The sequence below is a fragment of the Polypterus senegalus genome, chromosome 12 (assembly GCF_016835505.1).
Source record: "Polypterus senegalus isolate Bchr_013 chromosome 12, ASM1683550v1, whole genome shotgun sequence".
Classification (NCBI taxonomy): domain Eukaryota; kingdom Metazoa; phylum Chordata; class Cladistia; order Polypteriformes; family Polypteridae; genus Polypterus; species Polypterus senegalus.
This window is the reverse complement of record NC_053165.1, coordinates 88,585,745-88,611,034: the sequence shown is the minus strand read 5'-3', so window position 1 is coordinate 88,611,034 and position 25,290 is coordinate 88,585,745. Positions and strand designations below refer to the sequence as shown.

Here is a 25,290-nt window from a genome sequence, read left to right as displayed (position 1 = left end):
CACTGATAGATAGGAAGTTGATGAATGGCACTTTTTATGATAGTTAGGCAATCAAAATCTACTTTATTGATTCCCTAGGTATCACAAAATATCAAAGTACTATTTACTGCTGCTCCTGGAGCAACATGGAACATAAATGTGTCAGCAGACAGTGGAAAAGCAGAAACAATAAGTGCAAAACATACAGTGTTCATGTAATGTAAATATACATTGGTATCTTGCTCATTTGATACATACTGTCCTAATTGAAAATCGTCTCTACTGTGTCATACATAATTTAAAAGGGTAAAAACAGGCATTATGGGAGGAGGCATTTAACAGCTGAATCATTCTGGGCAAAAACAAAGCTCAGTTATCACCCATATAAGCCATTACGTAAAGGTGCTATAGGGCAAATTGTAGAGAATGATCAACATTGGCCACAGTACCCTATAATTTTGATGTCATCCTCTTTTCTGCCACTACTTGCAGTGAATCCAAATGAAGTCCTGTACAGCGTTCCCCTTTTTGGTTGTTTTGTATCCCCTACATTGCGTCCCCAAACATATCGCAGCCTAGAGAAAGGTACTTGCCACTGTCGAGCAGTAGAGCATCCCTGGCAGCTTCAATAACACATTAAAGAAGAGCCCAGTTTGGTCTGTTTTGTAAAGAAAGTCAGTGTTGATCACTCAATCCAGTCTACCAGTCAGATTAAAAACAGTGCTGGGTTATATAGCGTGCTGTGTGGACTAAAAGTCAAGAGGTTAGTCCTGAATAATGCACTTGTGAGGCCTTGACAACTTGGGTGTTCTCCACACACAGAAGAATGACATACCAACACCACAAGAAAGTTGAAAAATGAGCTACTAGACAGATTCCAATATTCCAGGCTATCAGGAATGATTGAAATGATTAATTCTTTTAAACCTAAAGAAGAATGAAATGAAGCAAGGCAGAATTAGGACCAGTCTGCGGTAGGTGGCTGACTGTGGTGTGTTTCTAGTAGCTCTTTTCAGCGTGTAGGGTGCTTCTCATTGAGCATGGAAGCAGCAGTGACTTTTGGGATAGGGGTTGTAGCAAACCATGAATATTCTGATGATAAAAGTTTAAACCTGGGACAGGCTCTTGAACTGGCCCTGGACAGAAGTGTTTGAAATTTTGATGGGAACAAACAAAGTAAAGGCCACCTGTTACTTAGAAACAATGTTTTCAGTTCTGTCATCAGGCTCTGCTGGTGTTTAAGTCTATTTTGGTGTTTTTTTATTCCTCCTCATTTTGATGTTTGATTATTTATAGATATTTTTTCTACATTTCTTACATTATGCTACTCCATGTGTCGCTTTGGTTGTCAGGGATACTTTGCCATTTCTTGGTTGCCCGAGTGTATGTGTCACTTTTTCACATAATAAGCACTATCCTTATTTGAAGAAGATAATCTGATAGCACCTGTTGTCCTTACTTTAAATCAGCTGAAGCAAACACTCTGTGTGCTGTTCAGAAACATGCTTAATTTAAAGAATGCCAAGTCTTTGACTTTTGAGTCTTCGTTTGACATAATAGGGAAAGCTGGCCTAGTTGTGTTAACCTGTCAGTTTAAATTTTTTTGGTTTTTGTAAATTGAAACTTCAGACACTATGTTTTAAGGAACTAATTCAATTTATTTATGGATAAAAATATTCACCCTTTGCCACTATAGATTCACGGAGCAAGTTATACAGTGGTGTAGCTCAAAGTAACACTCTGTGGACCTTTAGTTTGTTATAGTGTGTACATGATGTGAGTGTGAGATGACAAGCTTTAGTCACCTTCAATTCTTGTTTGTTGTAAGTGACATTAGAATCCTGGAGCAACTCAAATTTACATATATTGTTTTTAAAAGGCATTTATTTTATTGTTTAATGGTTCATGGTTTTGATGAATAGAAAATTAGTAATTTTTCAATTTCATGTAAGTTTTGTACCAATGGTTTTCAGTCCTTCCTTTTGGCATTCATTAAAGTTTTCCTTCCTTCTTTCTGAAAGTGAACGTGTAAAGAAGTTTCTTGTAATGAGAATGATGACAGAATTAGAGGTCCAAACGTGATCACGTCTCTTTTTCTGTCCAGAATAACACCCCTTCTGCAGTCACTTGTCCATCCTATTGGTTAGTGGATCTGTTTAAATGGCCTATGCTTCTGCTGTGTCCTTTCTTTGCATAAAGCCTACTGTCAGCAAAGCACATCTCGGAGCATGTATGTTACCATAATATTAATAAATAATGACAAATAAAAATGGCTTATTTTCTTTTTTGTACAATGTCACCAAACTTTAATCAAACCTGTCGCCCAGACGCCCTACAAAAGGAGATGCCTCACTCCATTCAGAAAGCCAGAGTTGGGTGAAAGAGGACGAAGCTTGAGGGAGGCGCAAGGATGAAAAGAGACACAAAGAAGGCAAAGAAAGTTTAATTGGTTTACTGTGCTGTTGTGGGGAGCGAGGGAGAAGAACTTCCCCATATATAACAAAACGTGTGTGTTGCTGAACTTGTGACCTGGTGTCTATTATGTCAGGTGTTTGGGGAAATGTGTAGCCACTGGAGGTAATATATATATATATATATATATATATATATATATACACACACACACACACACACACACAGTGGTGTGAAAAACTATTTGCCCCTTCCTGATTTCTTATTCTTTTGCATGTTTGTCACACAAAATGTTTCTGATCATCAAACACATTTAACCATTAGTCAAATATAATACAAGTAAACACAAAATGCAGTTTTTAAATGATGGTTTTTATTATTTAGGGAGAAAAAAAATCCAAACCTACATGGCCCTGTGTGAAAAAGTAATTTGTTAAAAAAATCACCTAACTGTGGTGTATCACACCTGATTTCAATTTCCGTAGCCACCCCCAGGCCTGATTACTGCCACACGTGTTTCAATCAAGAAATCACTTCAATAGGAGCTGCCTGATACAGAGAAGTAGACCAAAAGCACCTCAAAAGCTAGACATCATGCCAAGATCCAAAGAAATTCAGGAACAAATGAGAACAGAAGTAATTGAGATCTATCAGTCTGGTAAAGGTTATAAAGCGATTTCTAAAGCTTTGGGACTCCAGCGAACCACAGTGAGAGCCATTATTCACAAATGGCAAAAACATGGAACAGTGGTGAACCTTCTCAGGAGTGGCCGGCCGACCAAAATTACCCCAAGAGCGCAGAGACGACTCATCCGAGAGGTCACAAAAGACCCCAGGACATCTAAAGAACTGCAGGCCTCACATGCCTCAATTAAGGTCAGTCTTCACGACTCCACCATAAGAAAGAGACTGAGAAAAACAGACGCAGGGGTATGTGTATGTATATATATATATATATATATATATATATATATATATATACACACATACATACATACACACACACACACATTTTATTGTACAGTTAGTATAATTTTATGTTTCAATTTGCTGCAATAGCAAGTCAGTTTCTGTTTGGTGATATATATATTGGAGATATTCACATTGAAAACTGGTTACCAAGTATAAAATGAAAGCTGCACCATGGAGTCCATTTAATTTCATATGGCTAATATTTTGTAAACTTCAGGTGAATAAGAAATGAGAAGCTAGTTTCATTATGTGTAACTGAATGGCCTGTTCACTATAAACTTTATAATCAGTGGCTTCTGATAATAAAACATTATTGTCTATTCTTCTGATTGTAGAGCTGAACTTATTGGCTTTTTAAAGGATTATTTAATGGAAATAGGAAAGCAAATCATTAACATGTTCATTAAATAAATAACCAATGCATTTTTTGTCAGCATTACTGTTAATGAAGTATAATTTTAATCCACTGATTGAGCCAAGAATTTCAATTAAAAAGCAAACAACAGTCTCTAATTATGGTTCAGACTGGAGTGGAATATCTGGCAGCTTAATGTAGTCTTTGGGGACAAAGTGTTACACTCCAGGCTGAGGTGAATCATGTCATAAGAAAGACATCTAAATGTATTTGAGCGCCTGGATTGTACATATTTAATTTTAAACATCATTTTTATAATATTCAAATTACTGTGGTCCTGAGGTATCACCTGTTGCACAGCTACACTCAGGTCCTAATTTGGGATTGTGAGGTGGTTTGTCATGTGGTGAGTGTGGCAGCAAGCTGTACCAGGGCATGATTCCAAAAATTAACTTTAACAATGCTTAGAAAGGCTTCCTTGAATAAAAAAAAATTGGGAGTGGTCTCCCCTAGACTTTCTTGTATACTCAGATATGGGGATGGATATTTGAGGAGTAAACCACAAGACAATAATTATATTTTTATATTATGTACATTAAAGAACCATCAATAACAAATTAAATAAATAAAATAAAGAACAATATATTGGGGCCCTACCCAATTATGGGCCTGATCTGTCAAAGCAGTTTCCTGTGCCACCTGGTTGGGTCAGTGATTCCCATCATCATCTTTTGACATGATGAGCACATGACTGCCACGACCATCTCAAACTTATTAATTGACAGATAACAATCATCAGACGGAAACTAAGTTTAAACACTAAAACCAAGCAATAGCAAATCTGTACACGGGGAAAAAAATCATAAATGCTTGACCAAAACCGGAATAATCCCCTTAAGAATTTTTAAGCTTTCAAAAAGTAATTTCTTAATATACATCTTCCTTTGTTTTAAAACAAAGTTTGGATGCCTTTTAACATGTGGCTTGATTTTACATGGTCAGTCATCATGTCCCACATCTCATGCCTAACTGCACATTGTGGTATAGCAACTAGAACACAAAACAGCAAGGTCTTTGAAGTGGCAGATGTAAGGAATAGAAAAAGAACATACATGACATATATCACTGCTTAAACACTATAAATTATCAGCCTCTTTCAGAACACACTGATTATAGGTGACAATATATCTCAACAAATGTAACAGGCCCTTTCAGTATCTCCTAGAGTAAAGGAGAGAGGTGGGCTTTTTATAAGAAACTAACTGCGTGGCTGCAAGGAGAAACCAAATATGGGATAAATGAATGAATGGTTGAAAGCAATTCTTAAAAGCAAAGGTTAAGAAAAAAAGAGAAACCACTCCAGCTCTCTCTTTGCTTAACCTAAACATCATCAATGGACTGGCAACTGCCTGACAATCAGATCAAATAAAATGTACAAAATGGTGCTGCCAACATCAAAACGAAAAACAGCATCATGGCAAAATGTTCATATTTAAGTGGTATTAAGAACATATCTAAATATAAAAAAAATAAATGTAACCATTGTGTTCTTGCTTCTTAAACCACCAGAACAATGCCTTGGTTATTTTTAATGGCCAAGGAATGACTACAAAAAATGTAAATACATTTCAGATCGTAAGAGTGTGTTTTGCTTGAAAGTTGCTATATAAATGCAGCTAGTTTTTACAGTGGTTGTTGTCTAACTGGCAGAGTCTCGATTAGTAGGTAGCCTTGGATTCCATCAGTCTTGCTGTTGGATTCATACGCTAGAAGGCTGGTGCGGACATTTTCTTCCAACTCTTGCCATGTAACAGTGAAGTGAAACAATCACTGATTGTTTTATAATTAGAAAAGTACGGTCATAAAAACAACATTGCATTTTTGAAAGCCTGTATGAAAGTTGTTATTCATTTCTATTTATATAAAAATGACTGATAAACACTTGGAAATCACTTCAGGTTTTTTTGGTCCCACGCCTCCAATGGTACAAGGAAACCTCCACATGATATGCTGTTTGACTCATCTTGATGTCAAGTAGTACAAGGCATTGAGCTTTTTGAAACTCCCTTGTTTTTGTCCCTGTAGACCTAAAGACCTCCCATTTGTAGGACATTTTAGGACCATATTTTTTTTTTTTTTTTTTGTGCAGAAAGTTACACCCTTATGAAAGAGTAAATTGATAGGTACCTTCAACAAAAATGAGCAGAAGGACTTGAACTTGTGTGTGCTACGTCATCCGTCCCAAGAGGTTCACCTCATAATAGGATATGAGGAGTCAAAGTTTCTCTCCTTCACAAAACTTCAAAAATATGGGGATACTTGTATAGGCATGTGGAGTGTTGTTAAATGCTACTTTGTGGTTGATGATCATAAATGTGATCACATTTTTTAAATTCCTCTAAGGGCCGCTCCCAGAAGTTTAACAATCACAACTTTTAAATATAAGCATGTGGGGTATCGTTTTAGACTAGATCAAGGTCAGTGATTATGAATGTAATGTTACTTTTTTATTTTTGATCCTTCACTAGGGATCTAGACCTCTATGGACTTCTCTCTGAGGGTAACAAACTATAAATTTCTTTTACAATCCAGAATATTTAGATTATAAACATTTAATTTTAGTATTTCAAGTATATGACCCAATTATTATTGTTCATTATGTACTTCTACCTCATGGAATAGATCATTGCATTTCTTATGAACAATCTGTTTTAGTTAGCCAATAAAAGGTGTCATTTTGCTTGGCTTTTCTCTGCATTCATAATGGATAACACGGTACAACACCCTAGTACTTATGAACACCCCAAATTAGGTCGGTTTATGCCAATTTTTATATTTCATTTTGTTATTTTTTTTTTTTAATTTGTTGATCTAACTACAACTAAACAGCCCCATCTAGTCAATCATTAACCAAGTGCATTTAATCCAAATTAAGGTTTCATGAGTTGCAATGCATCCTAACAGCAACAGGCACAAGGCTAAACTAAGACTATCCTGGCACATAAAACCTATGGTACTTAACACTCCTGCCAGGCCACTGTAGCTATGGGTATTTAAATGCTGTTGTAAAGTATAGCTATGGATACAGCTGGCAATCTGTCATGCTATGGTCATGGCTGGAGTTCTATCACAATATATATAGGTAAGGGCCCAGTGTCCAGATTGGCAGAAAAGACACTGTCTCGTTGAATAGCTTTGAGGATGACTGGCACCCTGTCAAAATATACAGCTATTGGCATGACTGGAACTCTTCCACATGTATAGTTGTGAGCACTGCTGCCATTCTGTCTCAAAATACAACTATTGGTCCAGTTGGTGCTCTTTATAAATACTGTCCTGCCAGGGCCGGATTTAGACATGATCAGGCCCTAACCTGTGGAAGTCTGTACAGGATCTATCTGGCAAGAGTTAAGGGAGAATACGGCTGTGGAACAACTGAACTAGGCAACAATGCCAGAAAGAAAGAAAGAAAGAAAGATAGAAAGATACTTTGTTAATCCCAAGGAGAAATTCACATACTCCAGCAGCAGCATACTGATAAAAAACGTATTAAATTAAAGAGTGATAACAATGAAAGTATAACAGACAGACAATAATTTTGTATAATATTAACGTTTACCCCCCCGGATGGAACTGAAGAGTAGCATAGTGTGGGGGAGGAACGATCTCTTCAGTCTGTCAGTGGAGCTGCTCCTCTGTCTGGAGATGATCCTGTTCAGTGGATTCTCCATGACTGACAGGAGTCTGCTCAGCGCCCGTCGCTCTGCCACGGAGGTCAAACTGTCCAGCTCCGTGCCTACAATAGAGCCTGCCTTCCTCACCAGTTTGTCCAGGCGTGAGGCGTCCCTCTTCTTTATGCTGCCTTCCCAGCACACCACCGCGTAGAAGAGGGCACTCGACACAACCGTCTGGTAGAACATCTGCAGCATCTTATTGCAGATGTTGAAGGACGCCAGCCTTCTAATGAAGTATAGTCGGCTCTGACCTTTCTTGCAGAGAGCATCAGTATTGGCAGTCCAGTGCAATTTATCATACAGCTGCACTCCCAGGTATTTATAGGTCTGCGCCCTCTGCAGATGAGCCGGAGGAGGAATGTTTGAACCATTACAGCCTTGAACATATGCAAGTAAAACTGTTAAAACTGAAAAAAAATTAAGAAACTTTGTGAGGCCCTAACTCAGCTGTAGTTTATTTTTGTAATGCCAATTCTAGTTCTGGGTCCTGAACACAGGTATATTTATATATAGGGTGGTCCAGATCTAATTATGCAATTATGAAAAGGCAAACACATCACACCCACTGTTCGACTGACAACCGTCTCCCCACCATTTTGGAATGCAGGGCAGGTGCTGCCATCTATCGGCAACAAAAAATAATTTTTTGTAAATTCTCTATGTAATAAACTTAAGTTATAAAGTAATGAAAATTGCATAAATAGATCTGGACCAACCTATACAGTAGCTATGAACATAACTAGCACGTTTTTCAGTGCGCATTAGTAATAGCTAAAGGTGACACTCTGTCTCTAAATGTAGCTATTAACATTGCGAACACCGTGTAAAAATGATCAGATACAGGTTCAACTGATGATCTTCTTCAATACAGGGGGGGCACTGCTAATATCCTCTCAGAATATTCCTAAAGCTACGGCTAACACTCTTACTAAAGAGCTATGGGCATGGCTGGCATTCAGTCTCATTGACTGGCACCCTGCCTCAGTATATGCAGTAGCTGTAGAGATACAGTAGATGATGTTCTGTTTCAATATGTAGTTATATAAATGGCCAAATATACTGGAATGGGCACAGATGGCACTTTATCCAAATATGTTTCACTGGACATGACTGGTAATGTCAAAATGTAAAGCTGAGTAAACAGCTGTCTAGGTATATAGCTTTAACTGTAAGAAGCACAGAAATTTCCCCAGCATCATCAGTGCCTAAATGTGTCTTGTACTTCTTTAAATAACCCACAGTACCTTTTGTAATGATACATATATTTCCTTTCTTTGTTATTTTGCTTTCTACATCCAGCATTTCATTACGACTACTCTTATTATTTTGATACTATCAGATCTACAGCTTAATGAGCAATGCAACAATATAATCCCAAGAGGACAGCTGTATTGAAGCAATGTTAACCAATTTAAATTGAGAAATGTATTAGCGGCTCCTTTATATCATTACCTCTGTATCGTCTTGCGTCATTAAAATCATTACATTTACCAGTCAGCAGTTTATAGATTTTATTTTCCACATCCATGCACTTGTGACTATAATTGCCCTGATGTGAGTGAGCGAATGCGGGAGTGCTTCTGAGTGCATCTTACGGTGGACTGGCACTCCATCTAGGCTTGGTTCTCATTCTGTACCCAATCTTTGTGGAATAGACAGCCATACTTCTGTAACCCTGAAATGGGTATGCAGATTAGACGATGGAGGTTGGCCGTTGACAGATTTGTAAGTGCAATAAGATATAAAAGGGTCTAAGCATGATCAAGACTAAACACAATATTGTTCACAATTTTATTGCCAGAAGCCTTCAGCTAAAAGAACTGTATAGAGTGTAATACTTTTCTTGTTTGGATTAAACAACATTTTGTGTCTGACTGAGCAGGTGTGGGTATGTATAAATACGAATGTGCCCTGTGATGGACTAGTTCCCTGTTCAGCCCACCTTTGGTTCCCAGTGCAGCCGATATAGACCCCAGCTCACAATATTGATTCTGAACTGACATAGTGGGTAAGAAAATGAATGCATGGATGGATGCTTACATAAAGGCCTCACCCACAAACCTTTTCTTTTTCCTCAGCAAAGTCTTGATCAGATTGATGAAGTAGCTGCCCTTATTGCTGCCACTATCCATGATGTGGACCACCCTGGAAGGACAAACTCCTTTCTGTGCAATGCTGGCAGTGACCTGGCTATCCTCTATAATGACACTGCAGTGTTAGAAAGCCATCATGCGGCTCTAGCCTTCCAGCTTACTACAAGAGATGACAAGTGTAACATTTTTAAAAACATGGAAAGGTAAGTTGATCTAATTAAGGTTAAGAGATGAACATCTTCATGAATTAGCAGAGTTATACTGAAACCTATCTGGGTTTCCCAGGGTCACATGGCCTTTTTGCTTGTGGGATACTTCTCCAACATCCTAAAGACGTGTCGTCTGTCAGTTGCTGATTTGGAGTTGTTGCCATGCGAGTGGACCCTACGGTAGATGGGAGCTTTGATGAGTTCCTGCCTTGCACCCAATGCTGCCATCATAGGCTGTAGCCCCCTATGACTCTGAATTAGATTCATTAGTAGAATATGAACATTATGGCATGTTACTCGGATTTCAGTAAAGAAATGCATGGGCTGATTGCAATCATAATTTGAAATAAAAAAGAAACTTACAGGTTTATGTGCATATATTTGTGGTGTTGGAGGAAGCTGCTACAAATACCATAGATAGTGAAAACCATGAATAAGGAAGTTCTAGACAGAATTAAAAGTGGTGTGTTCCTGAAAGGCAAGATAGCATGGGAAAGGCTGGCATACTTTGATCATGTAATGAGAGCCAATTCACAAGAATAGTCACCGATGCCAGGGAGCTGGAAAAGAAGACGGCAGCAATTACAATGGCACAACACTGTCAAGTGAGACACTCATATGTACAAGAAGCACATGAGAAAAAGCTATCGGGGACCAAAAAGGAACGGAGACAACTTACCCATAATGTCCAAAAAATTTTGTTCTGACTTAACCTATAAAAAAAAAAAAAAAATCAGAATAAAGGTGCAGTATAGTGTAGACTAATACAGTAAACAAAGTACAACACATTGGAATTAACTTTAATTTAACAGTTTGACTGGTGCATCTGACTCATTTCACTTGACAGCTTTGTGGTTTGAAGATTGGAGGTGGTGTGAAAGAAAAGGGTTAATAGCTGACAAAGCCGTTTTGCTATAATGGCAGGTTATTTACACAGGCATCTGACAGAAGACAGGGTGCCGTAAGCTGACCAAAGACAATTTCCAGTTTCTAAGGAACGCATCTATTTGACACAGGATAGATGACCTTTCCTCTTTTAGGGTCTATCTGATCAGTGAAAAAATAAGAACAGATGTCCCATTAGCGTACTAAAACAAAATGCTTAAGTAAACGATATTATGTTTATTTTTAAGAAATAAGGGGAAGGAAGAAGAAATTATAAAAAAACCAATAGACAAAAATGTAACTACTCTTCTGCCTTGTAACGTAGAAACCATGTACTCATCTGTGACTGAATACAAAATCTAATTGATTGAACTTGTCACGTCTTCCTTGGGGGAGTTTTTTTACTTCCACTGTGGTCAGACTTGGTCCTGTTGGTCTGCAGTGGATTCCAGCTGCTGTATTTGTAAACCTTCCTTAGCTGTTTTTATTTTTTAGCAAATTGAGTAGATGTTAGCTGATGATATAGAGGGGCCCATGGCAATACAGGTTTTTAAATAATTAAACAAACAGATGGCGTGCTCAGGCGGAAGGGTAGAGATCTGCAGTAGCACAGCTTAGCAGCTCTGGGGTAATGGGCTGTCCAGGCATTCACATGTGGACGTGCGTGGTGGTCAGCTAATTCATTAGCTCTCCGGAGTCCACTATCGCAGTACCTGCACCCACCAATCTACATTTAAAAGGAGACTGAGCAGAGAATTGAAAAGAACATGAACAAGCAAGGCGAGGGAAAAGAGATGGAGGTTAACATAGAAACTGAAAGAAAAAGGAAGGGTGGGCAGACACGTGGCTGAGCTGGTGCAGTGTAAAAGAGAAGGCAGGCGGTAAGGGATGGCCCCAAAATTAGCGTGTGGACAACACTTGAGGGGTGGAGGTCACTAGGCTGAATGCCTCATGGAGCAGAAGTGACCAATATGCTCAGAGCAGGCTTCCACAGATGCAGGGGAATGGCAGCAGGAGTAGGGCTTGCGGGGTCCCTGCCTCCTCGTGCTAAGACTTAATTTTAAGAGGGAAACAGTGAAATTATTAATTGAACTTTTTAACCTCTGCACATAAACTGTTTTATTGGATTACTTATATCTAGTTAATACATTTTTTCTTGATTATAGTAATTAAAGAATTGAAAGCTGACCACACACCATGGATAATCTCCATTAGATTCTCGATAACCAGTAACTTGTTCTGCAGCCCTGACTAATATTACCCCATTAAGGCACCATTTAAATAAATATACTCGCTGAAAATGAACTGAGCTGTCACTGTTTATTAAAAATATTGAATCGGATCAACAGATGTTGAAAAAGAAAGTGTCTTTGTCCACTTAAATATATTTGGCAGTTGCCTAACTCTGAACCACTGGAGGCAGAATAAGGCAAATGGCACAAGAATGTCATTTGACTTAAACAACTTGTGGATTTAACCACAGTAAATAACATTTTATGTGATCATGTGAAGTCATTTTGTAATATAGTTTCACTAAGTTCTCATTCTGTTATCTTTTACATGCTGTAACTGACTTTGATCACAGAAGGCTCACAAAGGGCCCTTTCTTAGCTGAAGACAGAGGATTTGTCAACAGATTTCTTTCATTTTTTTTTTTCTTTTGTTCTGCAGGAATGAATATAGAACACTCAGGCAAGCCATTATCGACATGGTTTTGGCAACTGAAATGACAAAGCACTTTGAGCATGTCAACAAGTTTGTAAACAGCATTAACAAGCCTTTGGCAGCACTGGAGGAAAGTGGGGTAAGTCGGACTCTAACTATAGCAAGAACTTCATTTAGATGGAAGGGCATTTTGCTGTAAACATTACAATATTCATGCATTGACCAGAAATGTAGTGAATTGGGGGGCATGAAAAATATTGAAAACAGGGCCTACCGTAAAGAAGTGACCCCGAGTTATTTGAATCAGTTCACATCCTAGTTTGTGTTGGAGTGTGTTTATATACGTATTAGAATTCTTTTTTTTTTTTTTTTATAGAAATTGACACGGTTACGTTGATTTAAAAATATAGGCAAGAGATTCCTAGTGTTTTTAATGGCTATTACTTGTTGAAATTATTGAATTGTAATTTATAGGTTACATGCTGCAAAGTCTCGTTGTCTGCAGCCATTCCTCCATTGTTCTAGTGTTAAACTCCTTTAGCTCATCGTTAACTAATATTGTTTAAATGCCGACTGGTTAACAGAGAACTCTGTCTTTTCCGGGCATCCACCATCCAATGTCTGTGTTCTTTTGCCAACTTTAGCCTATTCCTTTGAGCCTTGAAATTCTGCTTCTAAAGCCAGCATCCTGAAGTCATATTTTCATGGTTTCATTGTACAGTAGAATTTGGCGTGTACTTAAGGAAATGGCTGGAAAAAAAGTACAAAAGACTGATGTCTTTCTTGAGAAGCTATTTCGCTTTGACCATTTTTTTACCCACAGTTCAACTTTAGTTATGCCAGTACCTTGCAACTCAAGGAATGACCATTTCCTTGCTTTTGTAAACCGGTTTCAGCTGTCCTTATGGTTTTTCTAATAACCAAATCACATCCTCTTTAATTAAACCCCTGTGTGCGTCTTGTGGTGAAGTGCGCATGCGCGGGTCTCGGTGTGATGTGACTGCACCATGGACGCACACACACTGGAAGCTGGGCACACAATGAATCGCGTAGTCGTGGCCGCGCATGATAAGCAAATAAAGGACAGCATTGCTGGGGATAGTGCTGATTGGGTAGTCGCAGCTGCACACATAAAATCTGTTGCTGGGGAGACGCCACACATACTACCCCGCGCATGTTTATTAACTATCTACTAACAACATGCCACCCAAAAAAAAAAGGACACGTCAAGTAGGACAAAAAACACATATATAAGCAACATTCTCCTGGAAGAACGGTCAGCTCAGCAAGTTAACATCAACAAAAGAAAGGCTGAAAGACAAAGAAAAATACGAGCAAATAGATTGATTGTAAAAAAGAAAATGAGCGTCAGTATATTCCCCGTATTGATTTGGCTCCATCCTCTACTAATTTACCCTTTACCTTAAGAAGGCGACAATTTCCAGTTACATTAGCCTTTGCCATAACAATTAATAAAGCTCAAGGGCAAACCTTAGAAAAAGTTGGCATTTACTTGCCAGAGCCAGTGTTCAGCCACGGCCAGTTATATGTTACATTATCAAGAGTTAGAAGTTTTACAGATGTTGTTGTCAAGGTTGTAGATGGTCCTGAACAAGGCAAACTGTTGGCAAACTCAGAGTATTACAAAAAATTTTGTCTATAATGAAATTTTATTAAAAGATTTCATGAGGTAAAAAAATAAAAACTTTTTCCTAAATATCTTCTTTAGATATTGTGTATTACAGATTGTTACAAAGTTTTACACTAAGGCAATATTAATTATACTTACTGTATTGTCATATAAGTTTCTATTTTATTTTTATTATTATTTTACTTTAGGCTTCTTGCAAAAATATTTTTAACAAAAAAAAATAAGACAACAAACAGAATGAGGTCAAGGTCCTTGCCATTTAATATAGACAGTTCCTACTAATGTTTATGCAATACTGTTCTAGCGCCCGTTATTGTAACGGGCTTAATGTCTAGTTTAAATATAATTAAAGATGAGCTAAGAGAGTTTTCTATTAGGACACTGAATGGCTGCTGAAAATGGGGCTTTGTAGTCATACGTGAATACAAGTTGTACATCCCAGAACCAGAAGAATTTCATATATTTTTTGATTTTGGAATATTTGCATATACATAATGAGATATCTTGAGGATGGGATACAAGTCTAAAGACAAAATTAGTTTTATGAACAACTCCCCGACCTCTCCTCTCCTTATATACATAACTTGAAGGTTAATTTTATACAGTATTTTTTTTTTTTTTTATAATTTTGTGCATGTAACAAAGTTTTTGCACAGTAGCATCAGCTGTTAAAAAATAGCAACAATGATGGTAGGCTTTCAGTCTGCACCTACAATGCCACCAAGCATATTTGTTAGATCATCCTGTTCTTGTTTAGCCTAATAAAGTTATACTTTTAAACTAAACAGTATACCAGCACATCCAGTTAAAAAGAAAGAAGATGAAGAGAACTGCCCATTAAGTGAGTTGGCTAAAGAACCACCACAGGAGTTACACCCGAAACATTAAATGTGCCTAACGACACTGACGCAACTCCAGCAGAACCACAGATGAGGCTGCACAGCACCCAACATCTCACCACAGGTCTAAACTAATAACTAAAGCGAGCTACCATTACTGGCTAATTGGAAATGTCAGACATGCCATACCTGAATATGGTAGCCAAGAGTTAACGCATAGTATATACATATACAGTAGATTAAGAATACACACACATAACCCCAATTCCAGAAAAAGTTGGAATGCTGTGTAAAATGTAAATAAAAGCAGGATGCAATGATTTGCAAATTTCATTAACACATATTTTTTCACAATAGAACATAGAAAAAATATCAGATGTGGAAAGTGAGCAAAATATTAACTCATTTTGAATTTGATGGCAGCAATATGTCTCAAAAAAGTTGGGATGGGGCAACAAAAGGCTGGAAAAGTAAACTGCAGTAAAAAGAAACAGCTGAAGGAACATTTTGCAACTAATTTGATTAATTTGCAACAGGTCAATAACATGATTGGGTACAAAAAGGGCATCTTACAGAGGCAGACTCTCTCAGAAGTAACGATGGGCAGGGGTTCTCCATTCTGCAAAAAACTACATCTACAAATTGTGGAACAATTTCAGGATAATGTTCCTAAACATAAAACTGCAAAGACTTTGAATATCTCATCAGCTACAGTACATAATATCATCAAAAGATGCCAAGATTCTGAAGAAACCTATGTGCACAAGGGACAAGGCTGAAAATCAATATTGATGCCTATGATCTTCGGGCCCTCAGCTGGGACTGCATTAAAAAGAGACCTGATTCAGTTATGGAAATCGCTGCATGGGCACAGGAACTCTTCTAGAAATCATTATCTGTGAACACGGTTTACTTACTGTGCCATCCACAAATGCAGATTAAAGCTTTATCATGCAAAGAAGAAGCCATATGTAACCATGATCCAGAAACCCCTCTGTCTTCTCTTGGCCAAGGTTCTTTTAAAATAGACTGAGGCAAAGTGGAAAAGTATTCTATGGCCAGATGAATCAAAATTTGAAATTTGGAGCACGCAACCCGGCTTATTATCATTGAGCAATTCAAAAGCCTGCATCTCTGTTGGTATGGGGGATCATTGGTGACTGTGGAATTGGCAGCTTGCACAACTGGAAAGGCACCATCGATGCTGAAAGGTATATACAGGTTTTCAGAGCAGCATATTGCTCCAGAAGACATCTTTTTCAGGCCCTGCATATTTTAGCGACCCAATGCTAAACTGCATCTGTTATAACAGCATGGCGTTGTAGTACAAGAGTCCCAGTGCTAAATTGGCCTGTCTGCAGTCCTGACCTTTTATCAGTTGAAATCAATTGAAAAAGGTAACAAAGCTCACCATAGTCTGTTCCAACTCTGCTTTAAAGACAGACGGAGGGTATTTAAGTAATCAACAGAAGTTGGGACACCTGTGCAAATTATTTGCTTCAACTTGCAAGGCTTCATTTACTTTACTTGCTACAAAACACCTGGAAGTCGTAACCTATTAGTTGTTCCCTAAAGTAGGCCCATTGGTAATATTCTGAAATTTCCTTTTTTCAGTTTTTGCTAACCTAAACTTTAAATTTAAACCTCTGGAAGTTTACTGCTTATCTTTTCACCATTTTAGGATTGCATTTTAACTGATTAAATTTGAAGAAAAACTGGAAAAGCTGAGGTGTTCTAAAACTTTTGACCGGTAGTGTATATATACATATATATACTGTATATAGACCACAATGCTTCTTTAAACACTATTTTCTGCTGTTATGCCACATAGTGATGCAATAGTCAAAACTACAGCATGATAGATAAATTATTAAGCATCGTGTACTGAGCAGTTGAATTGATAACAGCAATTTCACCTTTCCGTTTTATTGCAGTGTCAAGTCTTTGTCCAGATTCTTTTTCTCTCTCCAAGCCTTTAACATTTAAAGGCCACAGACTGGAAAAATATGGGAGCAGGTTTTTAGAAACAACTCTTGTGGTGGTGGATTTTGCCATTTTTCGCTACAAACTTTTTAGCGATTTGTCTTCAGGCGTTTGTTCTCATTCAAGAATCACATACTGTATGGCCCTGTGAGACTAGTTGAAAGAAACAGAAGTGCCTGCATGGCCCTGGGGAAAGCAAATAAACTATTCATACGTCTGTCCACCAGTTTTCTCACTGATTATTTTCTTGAGAGTTGAGTCAAGTAAAATCACTCATAAGATCAGGTGTACCTATCCTAGTTAGGTGAGACACATGTTGAAATGGTTTACTGGTCCAAATGTCTTACAGAGAAAGGGGAATTATTTAAAAACAAAGGATACACAATTAGACATAAAATGAAATTAAAAATGGTCATTTCCAAAAAAATACACTTATTTGACTTTACAGCTTTATGATTGCTGGACTTTGTGTTCCCAGGGTGTCCGACTATCATCTTTGTTTAATTAGTTAAATCACTTGCAGAAGTGACGGTCTGTCTTTAACTGTTCCATAGAGTGAGATGTCATATCTGTTGCTAGAGTTTTACAGACCACCACAAGGTTTCACATTTGACTGTGGAATGCAAGCAAAGCAGTTTTAAATCAACTACTGTAAATCAACTTATCTTTTTGTAATGGAAAGAAAATAACTGAGCCTTGCCAAGAGTTCATTTTTAATATTTTTTTCGGTGCATACAACAGTAAGTTAAGAATTTCTGCTTTAAATTATATCTCAATTTATTTTATTTTTTTAGTTAGAAATGATGCTGCAGGTGCCTGGATTCTTTGTGAATATTCTGTCTAGTAGTGAAGAGCTAAAATGGTGGGGTTAGGATGATGTAATGCTAGGTGGCTGACCCTCGTAGCCAAAGCTGATTGGTTCACTTCTTGAGGGCTCTCATTTTACCTTTTACAGGGGAATGGAGATGCAGATTCCGTCAAAAGCATATTGACCTCTCCAGAAAACCGCATTCTTGTCAAACGCATGCTGATCAAGTGTGCCGACATCTCCAATCCCTGCAGACCACTAGAATTGTGTATTGAGTGGGCAGGACGTATTTCCGAAGAGTATTTTGCACAGGTAACAAAACCTTGTCTTCATTTTTTATAATCAATTGTAAATAATTGACATGACTTTTCATAACATGTAAAATATTTAAAGTTTTATTTTGCCTTCTTTCTGCAAAACTGGCCATCACACATTAACAACATCAGTTTCAGTTTTTTTGTACTGAAATTATTTGTTGAGGAGACATGCTGTACATTTGCAAGTACAGAGTGCGCCTGCTACAGTGCTGCTACTTCACCACTGCAGTGGACCGACTTCAAATCCCTGCTTGCTTATTGTGCAGAATTCCCAAGTCCTCAGTTTTCTTACTACTTCTTCAAAATGTGTGTGTTTGGTCGACTGCATACATGGGTACATTTCCTCAATCTCCTTAACTAAATTCATGGTCATGCGGGACCAGCGTCTACACTTACAGTAACTGGTCCAAGGCCGAAAACGAGCAGACAGTAAACACCCATACAAGAGGCAGTTCATAGTCACCAGTCCAGCTGCCATGCATCTGTCTGAGAATGCAGGTGGAAAACTGCACATCGCCACACCGACAACTGCAGCACTAACCACTGCACCGTCATGCTGGCCATTTAGGGAGCATGCAGGAGTCTCTCCCACTGTACCAACACTGGTCGGATAGCATCTGACCAAGACCCTGTAATAGAATAAGCAGATTTGGAAAATGAATAAATAAAATAAACTGAAAGCAGAGATGCTTCAGGTGTGACATTAACAAAAGAGTGATTGCTAAAAATTGAAAATTGCTTCTCTGTTGTCTGAGGTCTTATTTTTTAAATCCATCTTATTAATTAAATGTCAATTTTTGATATAGGTTATTGATTTAGATTTGTTACACTCATCCATCCTTACTTCCAGTGTATTTTTTAATAAATAAAATAGTATATTCAATTATGTTTCTTTTGTAGACCGATGAAGAGAAAAGACAAGGTCTCCCTGTGGTAATGCCTGTTTTTGACAGAAACACGTGTAGCATTCCCAAATCACAGATCTCCTTCATTGATTATTTTATAACAGATATGTTTGATGCTTGGGATGGTAAGTAGTTGTCTTATTTCTTTGTGACTGCAAATTTACTGACTCTGCCTTTCTTTGACACTCAAGTGGGCTAACAGGCTCTTCTTTAGAATTGTCCAACTTTCATCTTTTTACGAGGCATGCATTTTCTGTTATTTCCCTGCAATGACATTTGAAACAGTGCAGTCCGTCTTCAGACAGATTATTGTACAAGAGATTGTGAATTGAGGAAAAACAATTTGACTGACCACTATTGTTGTTTCTAACCTAAAGGTTCAGGTCACTTAATTATTTAGTTAAGTGATTTAAGTAACCAAATTTCTATAGCTTGATAGTCTGTTTTCTTTGATATTTTTTCCCTCTTATTGTGAGTTATACTGTCATATATATATATATGGATTAAATTCATTTTTTTTCTCAGAATTCTACACACCACAACCTATAATGACAATGTGAAAAATGTTTACTTGAGATTTTTGCAAATTAATTAAAAATAAAAAAATTGAGAAAGCACATGTACGCAAGTATTCACAGCATTTGCCATGAAGCTCCAAATTGAGCTCAGGTGCATCCTGTTTCCCCTGATCATCCTTGAGATGTTTCTGCAGCTTCATCGGAGTCCACCTGTGGTAAATTCTGGTGATTGGACCTGATTTGGAAAGGCACACACCTGTCTATAGAAGGTCCCACAGTTGACAGTTCATGTCAGAGCACAAACTAAGCATGAAGTCAAAGTTGTTGTGTGTATAATTCTGAGGGAAAAAAATGAATTTAATCCATTTTGGAATAAGGCTGTAGCATAACAAAATGTGGAAAAAGTGATGTGCTGTGAATACTTTCCGGATGCACTGTGTGTGTGTATATATATATATATATATATATATATATATATATATATATATATATATATATATATATATATATATATATACACTATTCTTTATGTATGTTATTCGAAATACATAGGAAAGTTACTAAATTACGTTGCAGCATTCAAATCTCGGGTCATGGGGGAACAGAGCCCATCCTGGCAGTCCTGGGCACAAGGCAGAAAGCAGGCATCAATCCACTGCAGAGCCCACTACACTCCCAACCGCAGTCTGACACTCGCTCTCACACAAGGCCAGTTTGGAATTGCAAAATAACCTAATCAGCTCCCCTGGGTGCTATCATGCTTATACTTTATATTAGATTTTTTTTTTTTTTGCTTTTGTATTCAATTTATATTTCTTGGACTTGACTATATGAAAGAAAAAAAGGGTGAGAGAAATATGCCGTATAGAGTGGATTCATTATGATTACAGACCCTTCCACTTTCTGCATACTGTGTTTTTTAACTTAATTTTAAGTGGATACATTTTAAAATTTTGGCCCATGAATCTACAATCACTAATCCATAATGACAAAGCAAGTTAGCTTTCAGAAAGGTTTGAAAATGTATTAAAAAAATCAAAAAGTGATGATACAAGTACTCTGACTCTTTTCTGTGGCGCTCTGCATTGTGCTCAGGTGCATTCCAGTTGCTTGATTTCTCCTTGAGATGTCTCTAGAAGTTGACTGGAATCCACCTGTGGCTGAATGAATTGATTGGACATTCTTCAGAAAGGCACCCATGTACCCGAGTATAGAAGGTCCCACAATTGACAGTAAATGTAAAGACAAAACCAAGCCACAAAGTCCAAAGAATGCTCTGTAGACCTTTGCAATCAAATTGCACCGGGCAGTAGTTCAGGGCAAAGAAATTAAGACCATTTGTGAAACTTTGAGTTTTCCCAGGAGCACAGTGGACTCGGTGATTGTGAAATGGAAGATGTCTGGAACCACCATGTCTCTTCCTAGTGCTGGCTGTCTGGCCAAACCGTTTAACCAGGCAAGAGGTTCCTTGGTCAAGGTGGTGACAAAGAACCCAATGGTCACTGTATAAAAGCTTCAGAAGTCCTCTACTGTGACCACTTCAGCAACACCCATTCATCAGATGAAAGCCTCTCTTGAATAAAAGGCCTATGACAGCAGCTTGGAGTTTGCCAAACAGCATTTAAAAAAACTGAGGGAGCATGAAGAGAAAGAACTCTAGTCTGATGAAACAAAAATGTAACTCTTTAGGAAGGCTTGCAATCATGATCTCTGGTGAAGACCAGGCACTACTCATCACCTGTGTAATACAGTACCATCCCTATGGTGAAGCATAGTGGTGGCAGCATCATGCTATAGGGGTGCAGGAACAGGGAGGCTGCTCAGAACTAGGGGAAGGATTAATGCAGCCAAATATAGAGAGGTCCTTGAAGAAAAGCTGCTCCAGAGGATATGTAATCTCAGACTGGGGCAACGGTTCACCTTTCTTCATGTCAATGATCCAAAGAACACAGCCAAGACAACACTGGAGTGTCTGAGTGGCCCAGCCAAAGCTCAGGTGTAAACCCACAGAACACAAGTGGAGAGGCCTGAAGGTGGCAGTTTACAGAAGCTTCCCATACAATCTAACAGAGCTTGAGAGGATGTGACAGAAAGAATGGGGTCATCTGCCCAAATGTGGGTATGCAAAGCTGGTAGAGTCTGACCAAGAAGACTCAAAGCTGGAATGGCTTGCAAAAAGGCTTACACAAAGTACTGAATTAAGGATCTGAATACTAATAGGAAGAAGAGACTGCAGTTTTGTTTTTTTTTTTGTTTTATTTTAATAAATTTGCACATCTTTTTGAAAACATGTTTTCACTTGGTCATTATGAGTTACTGAGTGTAACTGATGGGCAAAAAGGTTAAATGTATTAATTTACAAATAAATCTGAAGAACAATAAAGTAAGCAGAAAGTGAAGGGGTCTGAGTACTTTCTGAATCCGCTGTAACTTTGGGAGGAAGACATTTGAAAGTTCTGGCTGATCTATCAGGACCAGGAGGGTAATTTCTGGTGACATAGAAAGAGACATCACTTTACGAGAGGTGGTTTATCTAAGAGTGCCTGGGCTCCTCTTTAATTGGGATTTGTGTACTTGTGGACTTAAGGTCTACTGTAAATTTGGCAGCTCAAAAAATTATATAGACTGTGAAATGATATTTGCTTTTCCTATACAGCATTCTAAAACTGTCAGTTCTAATGTTGAAATTCAAATAATGGTATATCTTAACAGGATGGGAATAATAAAAAAAAAAAAAGTACATCAGCTTGGTGAAACCAAGCAGTAATGAAGGATTTGGAGGGTCTGAGAGACCATAAAGTGCTTGAAAGAGTTCAGCAAAAACACAACAGACTTTCATCAAAAAGTACTTTCCACAGTATGCTCTTGGCTTTTAAGTTGACGTTTCTTGGCCACTAATGACACCCCTTCAAAAAATACAACACTGAGTCACTATGTAAATACTGAACTGTATAAACAGCGTAGCAGATGTCTGAAAGCAATTTGAAATATTTTGTTGCAGACGCATCTTTTCAGGGCTGCTTCCATGTTATTAATTTTCCTAGGAATTTATGATATTTATTGTCTCATTTCAGCTACTGGATCTTCTCATAAAACAGCTTCGCTTAAAGTAAACAACATTTAACAAAGATTGCTATAATAACTCAGGAATGCTCAGGTGGATGATCTCTGTTACAGAGTCCAAAAAAACTTAACACTAAGTAATTGAGACTCCCACTTCTTTCAGTCTTTTACATATACAGTGCATCCAGAAAGTATTCACAGTGCATCACTTTTTTCACATTTTGATATGTTTCAGCCTTAATCCAAAATGGATTGAATTCATTTTTTTCCTCAGAATTCTACACACAACACCCCATAATGACAATGTGAAAAAAGTTTACTTGAAGTTTTTGCAAATTTATTAAAAATAAAAAAAAAACTGAGAAAGCGCATGTACATAAGTGTTCACAGCCTTTGCCATGAAGCTCCAAATAGAGCTCAGGTGCATCCTGTTTCCCCTGATCATCCTTGAGATGTTTCTGCAGCTTCATTGGAGTCCACCTGTGGTAAATTCAGCTGATGTGACCTGATTTGGAAAGGCACACACCTGTCTATAGAAGGTCCCACAGTTGACAGTTCATGTCAGAGCACAAACCAAGCATGAAGTCAAAGGAATTGTCTGTAGACCTCCGAGACAGGATTGTCTCGAGGCACAAATCTGGGGAAGGTTACAGAAAACTTTCTGCTGCTTTGAAGGTCCCAATGTGCACAGTGGCCTCCATCATCCACAAGTGGAAGAAGTTCGAAACCACCAGGACTCTTCCTAGAGCTGCCCAGCCATCTAAACTGAGCGATCGGGGGAGAAGGGCCTTAGTCAGGGAGGTGACCAAGAACCTGATGGTCACTCTGTCAGAGCTCCAGAGGTCCTCTGTGGAGGGAGGAGAACCTTCCAGAAGGACAACCATCTCTGCAGCAATCCACCAATCAGGCCTGTATGGTAGAGTGGCCAGACGGAAGCCACTCCTTAGTAAAAGGCACATGGCACCCCACCTGGAGTTTGCCAAAAGGCAACTGAAGGACTATCAGACCATGAGAAACAAAATTCTCTGGTCTGATGAGACAAAGATTGAACTCTTTGGTGTGAATGCCAGGCATCACGTTTGGAGGAAACCAGGCACCGTTCATCACCAGGCCAATACCATCCCTACAGTGAAGCATGGTGGTGGCAGCATCATGCTGTGGGGATGAAACCGGGAGACTAGTCAGGATAAAGGGAAAGATGACGTCAGCAATGTACAGAGACATCCTGGATGAAAACCTGCTCCAGAGCGCTCTTGACCTCAGACTGGGTCGACGGTTCATCTTTCAGCAGGACAACGTCTCTAAGCACACAGCCAAGATATCAAAGGAGTGGCTTCAGGACAACTCTGTGAATGTCCTTGAGTGGCCCAGCCAGAGCCCAGACTTGAATCCGATTGAACATCTTTGGAGAGATCTTAAAATGGCTGTGCACCGACGCTTCCCATCCAACTTGATGGAGCTTGAGAGGTGCTGCAAAGGAAACTGGCCAAGGATAGGTGTGCCAAGCTTGTGGCATCATATTCAAAAAGACTTGAGGCTGTAATTGCTGCCAAAGGTGCACCGACAAAGTATTGAGCAAAGGCTGTGAATACTTATGTACATGTGATTTCTCAGTTTTTTTATTTTTAATAAATTTTTAAATTTTTTTAATAAATAAAAACACAATCATGTCCCAATACCAAAATACCTGAGCATAAATAGTTAACCATGTCAAAAAAAAATTTTCCCGCTATTTTCTTTTTGTCATGTCTGTTTCTAACCCTCATAAGCCAGACCATGGTCATGTGGCATGGAGCCTATCCCAGTGAGCATGCCAGATTTCCCCCACCCCAAGGACAATTAAAAGGTTTATCTCTCTATCTATAAGGGCATAAGGCAGGAACAAACCCTGGGCAGGGCACCAGTCCATCACAGGGAAAAGACACACAAACACAGACACACCAAACCTACACTAGGGGCAATTTAGTGTTGCCAGTTTACCCAAACTGCATGTCTTTGAACAGTAGGAGGAAACCCATACAGACTTGAGGAGAAGATGCAAACTCCAAACAGGGAGGACCTGGGATACAAACTCCGATCTCCCTACTGCGAAAGAAAAAGTGAAAACTGTCATTTTTCCCCCTCCAAAGTTGACAGGCTGGGCTCTCCAACAAGTACTGTGTTTTAAATTTACAGCACAGAGTTAATTTAGAACAACTCCTTAATCTTTTGGATACTTAAAAAAGTTGTCCAAAGTTTAACTGTCTGAAAAGTTTCTCGTGATGATGACAAACAGCTTTTAACTTAACAGAAATATTATTTCACATTGACTATGTCATGTAGGAATTTGGAGAAACATAAAATTAACTACTTTTGATATTTAGTGTGTTTATTTGCTTAATGATGCGGATGCCTTGCATTCATTCAATTGAGCTAAAAAGGTTTTGCTGCTGATTTTTGTTTGTACTTCTCATCTGATGCTTTTTGTTTAAGAGGGCCATCACTGATGGATTCCACTTGCTCTGATTCAGTTTTTCCATCACTGCGGTGCCCTGGTGAAACCTTTCTTCATGTTCATCACTGACTGTACTAAGATTAGAAGGGAACTGTGAAAGCAGAAAATGAATCTTTAGCTAGACGTCGCACTCCATTGTTCTGTGTGCTTGTTACCAACTAGCTGGATGTAGTTTTTTGTTCTGTAGTGGCCAAGAAAATTCTGAGCAACATCTTTGAATGCCATCTATGTGATTTTGTGTGGCCCTGCTATCAGATCTTTAAGCTACTTTGATTTATCGACCATCAAAAATGTCTTCCTTAATCATATCATTAGTTATTCACAGAAACTTCGATCTCAGATTTAAAAACCCTTCACCTTCCTTGTTCATCGATTTCAGGAAATTGTTCGTTAGTCCAAGTTTTAAAT

General features: G+C 38.4%; 1 protein-coding gene and 1 long non-coding RNA gene across 4 annotated transcripts in view; one reads left to right on the top strand and one right to left on the bottom strand.

The window, feature by feature from the left end:
• Nucleotides 1-25,290, top strand: part of pde8a (phosphodiesterase 8A) — a 291,906-nt gene that overhangs the window by 264,685 nt on the left and 1,931 nt on the right. For all 3 annotated transcript variants that reach the window (XM_039772804.1, XM_039772803.1, XM_039772805.1), the window contains 4 exons: nt 9,531-9,748; nt 12,311-12,443; nt 17,733-17,897; nt 18,803-18,932. In XM_039772804.1, coding sequence (XP_039628738.1) covers nt 9,531-9,748; nt 12,311-12,443; nt 17,733-17,897; nt 18,803-18,932 — 646 coding nt within the window. The remainder of the gene's footprint in view (nt 1-9,530; nt 9,749-12,310; nt 12,444-17,732; nt 17,898-18,802; nt 18,933-25,290) is intronic.
• LOC120541312 overlaps nt 9,913-25,290 on the bottom strand; it is a 44,079-nt gene continuing 28,701 nt past the window's right edge. Inside the window, exons 3-5 of the long non-coding RNA XR_005635983.1 lie at nt 10,434-10,467; nt 10,118-10,314; nt 9,913-9,929 (exon numbers count right to left, since the gene is read on the bottom strand). This is a non-coding gene — a long non-coding RNA (uncharacterized LOC120541312). The remainder of the gene's footprint in view (nt 9,930-10,117; nt 10,315-10,433; nt 10,468-25,290) is intronic.